Source organism: Chiloscyllium plagiosum, chromosome 31 (genome assembly GCF_004010195.1).
Source record: "Chiloscyllium plagiosum isolate BGI_BamShark_2017 chromosome 31, ASM401019v2, whole genome shotgun sequence".
In the NCBI taxonomy this organism is placed as follows: domain Eukaryota; kingdom Metazoa; phylum Chordata; class Chondrichthyes; order Orectolobiformes; family Hemiscylliidae; genus Chiloscyllium; species Chiloscyllium plagiosum.
Genome location: NC_057740.1, coordinates 37,830,579 through 37,842,308, shown reverse-complemented (window position 1 = coordinate 37,842,308; position 11,730 = coordinate 37,830,579). Strand labels below are relative to the sequence as shown.

General features: G+C 40.9%; 1 protein-coding gene across 3 annotated transcripts in view; it reads right to left on the bottom strand.

Moving 5' to 3' along the window:
* The window catches only part of LOC122565433 (insulin receptor-like), a 260,534-nt gene that overhangs the window by 137,654 nt on the left and 111,150 nt on the right, over positions 1–11,730 (bottom strand). The window contains exon 1 of one of the 3 annotated variants that reach the window (XM_043721411.1): positions 5,659–5,827. The exons of the other annotated variants lie outside the window; for them this stretch is intronic. Coding sequence (XP_043577346.1) covers positions 5,659–5,800 — 142 coding nt within the window. The 5' untranslated portion in view covers positions 5,801–5,827. Of the gene's footprint in view, positions 1–5,658; positions 5,828–11,730 lie in introns of those variants that run through there. 3 annotated transcript variants of the gene reach the window in all.

Genomic DNA, 11,730 nt, shown 5'->3' with positions numbered 1-11,730 from the left:
TGTCACTTTTATAAATGACCTGGAGGAGGGGCTAGAAGGTTGGGTGAGCAAGTTTGCGGATGATACGAAAGTTGGAGGAGTTGTTGACAGTGAGGAAGGATGTGGCAGGTTACAGCGGGATATAGATAAGCTGCAAAACTGGGCAGAAAGGTGGCAAATAGAGTTCAATGTAGCTAAGTGTGAGGTGATTCACTTTGGTAAGAGCAACAAAAAGATGGGGTACTGGGCTAATGGTCGGATATTTGGTAGTGTGGATGAGCAGAGGGATCTTGGTGGGCATTTAAGCGGGCATTGGATAGGCATATGGAGGATAATGGGCTAGTGTAGGTTAGGTGGGCTTGGATCGGCGCAACATCGAGGGCCAAAGGGCCTGTACTGCGCTGTATTCTTCTATGTTCTATGTTCTAATTTGCTTGGAAAACGATGCTTTTCATGCAGTCCTATTATTGGTGGATAAATTATGAAAGTATTAAGAACCAAGACTTGGTTATGACTTAACATTCATGCAAAATAATAGGGGAACTTGTTTAAGAGGTTCCTCATTCAATTGCATCAAATGCACACAAAGACAAACAGGTTAGATGCTCCTGTCATACACTATAATTAAATAGAGAGATGATACAACAAATGAATCTCATACAGCTGCAAGGTTATCATCTTATGGTTGCCATTGTATCTTATCAGTTCAAAAGCACTCCCAACACTTCATCCAAAGCATCCCTAACAAAAAAATGCGCCAATGAATGACACAATCCCAAAATCGCCTGTCCAGTTACAAAACTTTAAACATACTCGGGCAACATTAACCAAAGTGCAGCAATAAAGCAGTAAACCTGAATATTAGAAATGGCTTAAGATTAATACAACAGACTTTGAGTGTTCTGCCTTTTCAAACAGAGAACTGTCAGCAGTGAATGACCTTTGAATTTCGTCCCATCAGCCAGCCTGCCCTTTTATTCTTGCTCAATTCCATGTGAAATAACACTTTGATACCAAATTTCCTGTAACAAAAGACTAAACCCAGCGTACCTAGCAACAGTGCAGAGTTGTGTTTTGAAAAACACTCGTTACAACATGAGATCACATTTCCCAGTGCGAGACCAGCACATGACCCACAATGTGTGCTGTCTTGCGGCTCCTGCAACAACCCCCCTGTGGGAAAACATTTGGGAGATCATGACATTTCCTGCTGCACAAAAGAGGAATCTGAAAAAGGTGACCATTAGGAGAATGGGCTCTGTGCCACGACTCGACCCTCTAGGCTGGGAACGGCACTGGTTGCTAGTTTACATTGGGGAATCTAAAATTAAACAAATGCAGCACTTTGCCTTCCTTCATTTAGCACTCAAACCAGCAGCTAATTTCTCACAAAACAAAACATAAAAGCTTCCTCCATCACCACAATAACAGGAAACCAGGAATCATTCAAAATACTTCCACTGCTATCCTATTTCACAGACAGAAATAAGTTCAAGCATGGTTGCTAAGTTATAAGATATAAACACAATTGTGTTTAAGCCAACACAGTTCTAACTTTGCGTGCCTTGCTATCCACTGAGTTCATAGCCCCTCCAGTTGCTCCTTACAGTTCTTCATCCTAATGTGAACGAGCATTTGCACTGTATTCGCAACACCAAATCCAAACACAGGGAGGTGGCAAAGGCAGCAGCAGAGAACAAACAAACTTGTGGAGCTTATAAGGATGAAGATCAAGTCTTTTCACAAACAATATCCATAACCATTCAAGATTCTTGAGCTGAATGGATAGTGGAAAACACAAAGTTCCTTTAAGGAGAGAAAAGATATTAATGCCCTTTACAAAAAGGACACTTAAATCCAAAGACAAAGTTCCATATATGTCATATAGAAATAAATACCTGAATCTTTCTGCAGATTAAAGGGGTACAGAATGAAAATTTCACATGTCTACTGAAATGGATAACAGCAATAAAGGCCATTATATTACATTCCGAGCAGTACAGAAACTTCTCAAGTGCCTTTCTTGCTGTTATAAAACTTAAACTGAACACTTATCACATTTTATTTTGAGGCAAATTAGGAACAGAGTGAACCTTTCTTTTATGCTGCCTCCTGGCAAATTCAATGTCATGAAAAGTACTTAATCTGAAAGGGTGAAATATCCGAAATCAAAGCAATCCCCCACCCCAAGGATAGCAGCTACTCCCCCAATGAAATAAACACTGCATAGCCCTCAACTAAATTAGTGAGACTTCTGATAGAACTAATTTGCAAACACACAGCACCTCTCATGCAGAACTCAATTATGTACTGTTGAAAAATACATTTGTCAGAGTTTTTTTATCTTGCCCTTATCAGGACAATTTGCAAGAAATACCAATGCAAAAGGAATCAATGTTGTTATAATGAATGAGAAGAAGGTACTGATTGGTTGGCGAGTATACTCTAGCAGAAATGTGAGCAGAAGTGGAAACCATTGGCCATATAATGGTCCCTTAGTCCTTTCATTGAGAAAAGACCCACCCCTCTGGACCTTAGACCTTCAGTGAAGTTTTGTGCACAGAACAGTCAGAAAAGGGACTGGTCAAATTTGAACTTTTAAGATGCAGCACAATATTTTCAATAAAAGATATGGCAACCAATTTCCGCACAGTAAGACCCCACAAAGAGCAATGTGATAACAACCTGATAATCTGTTTGTGATGATGACCCAGAAATAAATATTGGCCAGGATATTTGGGAGCACACCCTTGGATCTTCGCTGAACTGGTGCAAGGGATCATTTACGTCCATAAGTAAATCCCAGAACTTCTTTTAAATTACATTCTCAAGTTATGATTTGGAGGTGCTGGTGTTGGACTGGGGTGTACAAAGTTAAAAATCACACAACACCCCAGGTTATAGTCCAACAGGCTTATTTGGAAGCACTAGCTTTTGGAGTGCTGCTCCTTCATCAGGTGGTTGTGGAATATAAGATTGTAAGACACAGAAGTTATAGCAAAAGTATACAGTGTGATGGAACTGAAATTATATACTGAAAAAAACCTGGATTGTTTGTTTCATCTCTCATCTTTTAGAATGACCATGTTGGTTTCAGTTCTTTCGTATATAAGCCCAGAACTTTGTTTTAAAGTTACATTCTCAAGTGAACTTTAACAATAGGTGCCATGTCAGCTCAGATAATGCATTGAAGGTGTGAGGTGCTCTGTGTGAGGCTGTTTATGCCCCAGTGTTCAGACTGACTATTTCTTTAAAAAAAAGGGGATTTACAGAATCTTACATGGATTCATGCAGCTTAGATAAGTACGGTAGCCATTGAGATGGCCTCAACCAGGATCATGTTCATGTCACATTAAAAGTGAACCCATTGCACGACACACACACACTCTCTCTCTCCCTCTCACACACACACGCACACAGCCCCTCTCTCATACACAAGCTCTCTCTCATATGCTCTTACAAACACACCCACACACGCACCCTCTCACAGACTTATACCCCTTCACACACTTTCTAAGAGACACTCATAACTCCCCCCTCCCACAAGTTTGTGGTGTGAATTTGTCCTTGCAGAATTACATTTATTTTGCTCAAAAACTGCATGAATCCATGTAAAATTCTGTAGTCCCTTTATTAGAAATAGAATCAGTCTGAACAGAATGTAATTTCAAAGAAGTTCTGGGATTTACATATGAAAAAACAGAAACCAACATATCCCTTTATAAAAGATGAAAGTTTTATCTAAGATTGCTTACTGTATCACATCTCTATGACACTGGACTCCTTTGGCTCTAAATTCCACGAGCATTATCTTAACCTCCACAACCACCTGGTGAAGGAGTGGTGCTCCGAAAGCTAGTGTTTCCAAATAAACCTGTTGGATCATAACCTGCTGTTGTGTAATTTTTAACTTTGTCCACCCCAGTCCAACACCGGCACCTCCAAGTTATAATGTTTTGATTCATGTACCCAGACACCCAAATCTTTATGTGCCTCCAAGTTCACTAAACTCTTTCCATTACAATGAAACGCTGCTATTCTGTTCCTCCTGCCAAAGCTCACATTATACTCCAACTGCCAATTTTTTGCCCAGTCATTTAACCTGCATAAATCATTTTGCAGCCTCGTGTCTTCTTTACAAATTACTCTTCCACCTATCTTTGTAACATCAGCAAATTCAGTCCCTTTATATGTCAAAGCAAGTGAGCACAGATTATAAAATGGTAAACCACAAGTTTAGAGATGACAAGGTGGTGATGGAGGAAAGGCAAATGGAAGCAGCTCTTCAATGAAGAAGTGATTAGCACACAAACAGTGGAAAGAAGCAACTGCATGCAAAAAAAAATTGTAGAGAAAGGTCCCTTCCCTCTGCTGCCACTGCTGGATGTATAAGATGGAATAAAAAGATGTATAAAAAGGGCTTCCTCATCCACATCTACCAAGCAGACAAAAACAAAACCTGCAGAGGCTGGCATTCACCAACAAAAATGAAGATGTAAATGCAACATTCACCCAGCAATGAAATTAACTTTTCAAGTGTGTGGAGACTTACTCTGAAACACTCCACATAAAGGAGCGATTTCTTCTGCGCGCTGATTTAAAAATCACAAGTGCAATTGGTTTCTGCAGATAACAAATGTGAATGAGGAAAATAGTGCTTTATATCTATGTAGTGCCTTAACATAATAATATACCATGAAGCCACATATAAGGTAGTAGATCAAACTTTCAAAAGCTTAGTCAAAAAGGTAGGTTTTCAGAAGTTTCCTGAAGGAGTAAAGTGTGGTAGAGACACAGAAATGAGTAAGTCAGATTTTCAAAGCTAGGGGATGAGGGCAATAGAAGGCACTGCCGAAAATGATGGACCACTTAAAATGGAGGATTGTAAACAGACCAGATTTAGAGGAAGTACACAACTCAGAGGCACATGATGCTGCAGGAGGATATAGAGATAGAGATGAGCAAAATTCATGGATTAGTTTTAAAAAAAAATGTGAATTTAAAATCAAACTTATTTTTAAAAACTTTACACTTACAGCGAGACGTAAAGGAGACTCAAATCATTTAAGCAGATCAGAGGGACAATATTGTAAATGCTCCAAATAGGTGTCGAGAGCCTGTAGTTGAGAGAAGTGTCCATGAATTTCCCCTTGACCATATACATGTGACCTTCCAAATGAAATGAAACTTCCTTCTCAATGAAACAGCTGTGTCCCTGGCACAGGCCGGATGTTATTGGTTATCACTGGTGGTTACACTGGCTGCAGGCCTGAATCCAACATGTCAAAATTTACTAATAATGATTTTCAAATGTCTTAAAACCACCATTATTGCAACAGTAAACAGACTGCAGCCTTGGCACAAGGTCACTGTACTCATCTGGAGCGTTGTGTAATCTTGAACCATTAACACAAATCAGGAGGTGACTCCAGCTTAAAAGGCACAGCTCATGAATCAGACAGCGGATTTCTGGTTACATGTAAAGGATTCCTTACAAAATACTAATACATGCTCAGGACTCACCTACAAACACATGGATGCTGTCAGGTACACCCTACCCAACTTATAAAAAGGCAACACCAGAAACTCGGAAGAAATACAGCAGCAGCATTGCAGAAGACCAAGTTTTATTAGCATCCAGCAATTGGAACGAGCTAGCTGTAATTTAAAAGAAAATACCTGCAAGTTCAGAAATCTGGTGACAGACAGAGAGGCAGACCTCAGATACTCCAGAGAGAGTTCTCAGACTGGCCGCGAACAAATTCAATTTGATTATCCATAATCCACAAGCAACAAGACTCAAGCAGGAAGCTCTGCACATTAGCGGCTACAGATTTTGGTTAGCCTCTTTTCGTTATCCATCTTTTAAGCCTAAAGTGCAAATTCAACATGGAATGGAAAACATAGTAAGGCACGTGATATACAGCACTGAAATAAATTGATCTGCATTGTACTTAATCTAATATCACACATAAACTGATAAACCAGCCCACAGAAGACAGAGGGTGGTAGTAGATGGAAGGTATTCAGCCTGGAGTTTGGTGATCAATGGTGTTCGAGGAGAAAGTGAGGGCTGCAGATGCTGGAGATCAGATCTGAAAATGTGTTGCTGGAAAAGCGCAGCAGGTCAGGCAGCATCCAAGGAACAGGAGAATCGACATTTCGGGCATAAGCCTTTCCTGAAGAAGGGCTTATGCCCGAAATGTCGATTCTCCTGTTCCTTGGATGCTGCCTGACCTGCGGCGCTTTTCCAGCAACACATTTTCAGATCAATGGTGTTCTACAGGTATCTGTTCTGGGACCTCTGCTCTTTGCAATTTTTATAAATGACTTGGATGAAGAAGCGAAAGTGTGGGTTAGTAAGTTTGCCAATGACACAAAGGTTGGTGGAGTTGTGGATAGTGTGAAGGGCTGTTGTAGGTTGCAAGACAACATTAACAGGATGCAGAACTGGGCTGATAAGTGGCAGATGGAGTTCAACCTGGAAAAGCATGAAATGATTCATTTCGGAAGGTCAAATTTGAACGCAAAATTCAGAGGAACCTCAATTATCCGGCATTCGATTAACTAAACTTTGGATTATCTGAACAAGATCGCAAGGTCCCAATGCTTGGCGAACTATGTTATCCGGCATTCAATTAACCAAACAAAATACTCCCCACCCGCATCCTTCAGATAATCGAGATTCCTCTGTACAGGGTTAAAAGCAGGATTCTCAGCAGGGTGGAGGAACAGAGGAATCTTAGGGTCCATGCCCATAGATCCCTCAAAATTGCCAACCAAGTTGATAGGGTTGATAAAAAGGCATATGGTGCGTTGGCTTTCATTAACAGGGCGATTGAGTTTAAGAGTTGCGAGGTTATGCTGCAATTCTATACAGCCCCGGTTAGACTACATTTGGAAAAGTGTGTTCAGTTCTGGTCGCCTCATTGTTGGAAGGATATGGAAGCTTTAGAGAGGGGACAGAGGAGATTTACTAGGATGCTGCCTGGACTGGAGGGCATGTCTTATGAAGAAAGGTTGAGGGAGCGAGGGCTTTTCTCATTGGAGTGAAGAAGGGTGAGAGGCGACTTGATAGAGGTGAACAAGATGATGAGAGGGATAGAAAGAATCAATAGTCAGAGACTTTTTCCCACTGCATAATTTTAAGGTGATTGGAGGAAGATTTAGGGGAGATGTCAGAGGTTGATTCTTTTAACAGAGAGTGGTGGGTGCATGTCAGCAGTGGCAGTAGAGATACATTAGAAACACTTAAGGAACTCTTGGATAGGCACTGGGAAAGTAGTACAATGAAGGGTATGTAGGTTAGTTTGACCTTAGAGTAGGATAAAAGGTCGGCACAATATCAAGGGCCAAAGGACCTGTACTGCTCTGCTCTGTGTTCTAATGCACATTTACAAATTTGATGAATAAAGTACAATTATGGACCAAAAAGCCAGATTTTAAACATATAAGTTTTGGAATAATCCCTTCATTCCTGCATCTTCAAAATGGGAAAGTAGCAAGATTCCACACAATGGAAGTATAGCTTAAACAGCTAAATTATCTCAACTCTGTACTTTGATTTAAACCTCAAGAGCAATCCCTCATAAAAACAAGATGATTGAACAGTGCACCTGGACAGACCAAGCAAGCTGAAATATTTGTACATTGAACTGTGCTGCAAAGATAAGATCATAGAAAAGTTTGACACCAACTTGAAATTTTCCATCTGTCACACTGATAAGGCGAGATGACACAAGGTTTGGGGGGAGTTTTGAATGAGGCATAGACCAGTCAGGTCAAACGTTCTACAGTTTTGCAAATTCTAAACAATTGCATTTTGTCAAGAAGAGCACACAGAGTCCAAGAGGCACTCCCATTCGACCCAGAGTCAACTCCAGTCCAGTGTGGCCCTGCTGCCGACAGAACATATGGATCTAAATTTACAGCTGCCAACTCTGGTGTAACTTGGCGGTTGGAGAGGTGGGCAGGACACAAGAGCAGTATAGCTGCTTTTAATTCAGCTTCCGAGAATCTGGTGTCTGTGATCCAGCTCTCAGTCTATTATGCCATTCAACCAGCATCAGTAATTGAGCAGGAGGGCTGAGTTTGAAGATACAGGAATTCCCAGAACCCATTATAAAAAGAATGGTATCAGAGGTCGATGAGTTAGGAAAAAAGAAAGCAAAATAATCACAACCACATGGAGTGGTTTGATGATATATCTTTGAAAGGTCAACATTCAAGTTACTGCCCAGGTCTAAGCTCCTTGACAAGGAATTACGCAGTACCGTTAGGTCACACCAAGTATGGAAGCTTAATTGGTACGACAGCCAAGCTAGAACACAAAGTCCTCGGCACTTTGCACGTCAGCCAAGCCTACTTTACACAATGCCAATGACAATGGCGTGAATTGCCTCACTAAAAACAATTCAGCAATCCACATTCCTCCTCCCCATTTCTGTGCAATAAAAGTCACCACTAACTTATTATAAAAGCATGGAATTCTGTACAGTTACTGCACCGTTCACAATTCACAGTTCACTCTCACCACCCTCCCCCAGCATTCTTGAAAATCCAATCCAAAAATCAAGCGCTCCTAATGTTTCATTGTAAAAGGTGATAGGAACAGGAGGAGGCCAATCATTCACCCAAGCCATTCCACCATTCAATGAGATCATGGCTGATGCACGGTCAAACACCACATGCCAAACTTTGCTCCATAATCCCCCAATATCTTTAGGTGAAGCAAAATCCATCAATCACAGGTTTAAAATGAACATTTATCTTGCAAAGTCCATTAGATCAAAGCATGTAATTACAATACAAAATAAGCACGAATGAAAACTGTGGTCATATGGTATACTAAAAGAACAAATTACCACAGTATTTTTAATTTCAGTCAATTTTAAGGTGGCATGTTACCATGATTACACTGTGATTAATTCATTTACTATACTGGATTTGCTTCCAAAATGTAGGCATTGAATACTGGCACTCAACACCTGTAAAGGAACAACTTAGATCCATAAAATACTTTTCACTTCCTCACTGCCTCCCAATTAATTACTTTTAAAGTATTATGTAGGCAAAAATGATGTGAAAAGTTGCTAATTAATATAAATGTAAATACTGAGGCTACAAGAGCAGGTTAGGGGATGGGAGTTATGCAGTGAATAACTCACCTCATCTCCCCAAAGCCTGTTCACCATCTGAAAACAAAAATGCTGGAGATCACAACAGGTCAGGCAGCGTCCATGGAGAGAAAGCATATTCAAAAAAAAGAGTTAATTAGGTTTTCATTTGTTGCTTCAGTACTGAGACATCCAAAGGTAATTTAAGGCAATATACTCAACCATGTAAGGCAATATACTCAACCAATATACTCAGAGATTATTGTCAGCATCAGATTAAAATGTCAGTCTTAAGTGCCATGGAAGGTTTAGCGGGCAAAGCTAATGTTCAGTTCAGTGACACAGATCAAAAGGGCGATGATAGAATCTAGAGTAGGTCATGCGGGACTGAGAGGTTTTTCTCCGAGTGGGGAGCCTGTGGAATTTTCTACCACATAAGACGATAAAGGTCAAGTCAGGTTCAATTAAACAGATAGATTTCCCAACACAAAGGACATCAAAGGATATGGAAAAGCAAAGAGTGGGGATATGGAGTTGAGATAGAGGATCGTCTTCAATGGGCCAAAATGGCTTACTCTTGCACTTTTTCTTTAAGTTGCTAAATCTCCACTGGGATATTAGCTTCAGCTCCCTGTGGTGAAGGGGGAGAATGGCTTCAGCTCCCTATGGTGAAGGGGGAGAATGGCATGCATTTGTATCAAACTTATCACCAGTCTCTCCCTCCAATTCTCAGCAGCCAAATTGCTTTGTAAGCACAATATAAGCGTAACCTCCATTTGGGTAAGCCATTTCCGAAGAAAGACGGATATTCATAATTGGGGAGCTGGAGATAAATAGTCAGTTGTACTACATTTCAATGTTAAATATTAACACCAGTGCAAACTACCTGCTCACTCGTAAACAACTTTCTAAAAAAAAATTCACATGCAGCCCAACCCCTTTAACCACTAAAACTAGGTAGGGCTTCCAGGCTAATTTTGATACTGTACAGTGGGCTGTAGTTCTTGGAAAGGAGACGTTTGCAAAGAGAAACCATTAATCAGCCAATTCCTCAAAAACTCCACATCAGCTACACCAGATGCGCTGGTGCAAATTTTAATAGTACAGCCTTCATCCATCCCCACTTCAACTCCACAATCTTAAATATTTAGGGGATTTGTTTTATAACAGCATTCACATTACGCCAATCTGAAATGTACTCACTTTCCCAATCCTTCCAAACTTGCTCACTCTTTCTGGAATTTTTCAGCTTCTGAAAATTCCACAGGGAATATGTGAGGCACAGTGCCTTGATAATAACAAGGAAGAAATGAATAGCTGGTCGGGTTTGAACAGGAGAGGTGGCATGAGTGGGACAGAACGAGTGGAGCAAAATGCCAGCATTGGATTATTGGGCTGAATGGCTTGTTTCATTCCTGCAATTTCAAGGTAGCTCGAAAGTTAAATTCCTGAAAGTGTCAACTCTGACCCGCACTAGCACCGGGTTTGTTCTTCAGGTGCCCACATTTTCATCCTCCATCTTACGTTGATAGCATTGACATTCAAACAGTGGGTTCCACAATCCCCTGAGCTCCCAATGACCCTGAATTATAGGTGAGCCAAATCACACAGGGGAAGTGCCTGACTGATTACATATCCCATGAAGGCCAATGCTTCACACTTCAGGGCCACAATCGGCATACGTAGCACACAGAGAGATTCATTGTTCCCCTCAAGGTTGTAAGGGTGTGCAGTGACATAGCAAAAAGGAACGCTCTGACCAATAGACAGAGAAACCATGCACAAGGTGAAGGCCCTTTAAGATGCACTCAGCAATCTTAAAGGAATCACATTGTGTAACAAATGGGGCATGCATAGTGAAGGGAAATAAAAGAAAACCTTAATGGCCTCGATACAGGGACATTTCAGTCCATATGACTACATACCACGCACACTGTTCCACTTCGGCACAGAGTCATCAATAAAAGCAGCTCATCCTCACTCAAAATACTGGCCATCCTAATTCAGCCAGGACAGATTTGCAGAGGTCTGAAAAGCATGAAACCATAGACCAGCAGCAAGAACAAGGGCAGGAGATAAAGACTTGCGTCAACCCACCTATTCCCATTAACAAAGTTGATATCAAGTTCAAATAAAATCTCCTTTCGAACTCAAGTGGCTTGATCAAGCACCACTTCCAAAGACTTGAACACTTAATCTCTGTGAAGGCAAAGTGGTTATATCATTCAACTATGGTGCAGGCAAATGCTCAAGGGACAGGGCCTCAAATCACACTGCAACACCTGGTGGAATTGAAATTCAATTTATAAATCTGGAACATTATACTAGCCTTGGTAATGTGCCATCACTTGCTGTAATACCCATCTGGTTCACTAATGCCCTTTAGGGAAGATATCTTACATCCTTGCCCAATCTGGCCGAAAAGTGACTTCTCATTTATAACAATGTGGTTGACTCTAGTTGCCTTCTGAACTGGCGTAGTAAGCCACTCAATTCAAAGGCAATTAGAGTTGGGTAATACATGTTGGTTCTGGCTAGCAATACCCATATCCCATGAAAAAAATAAATTGGAAACATAATGTATGTTGATACTTCAGTGCAGTAGTGGCAGATTGCTGGAGAGACTGCGTTAGTC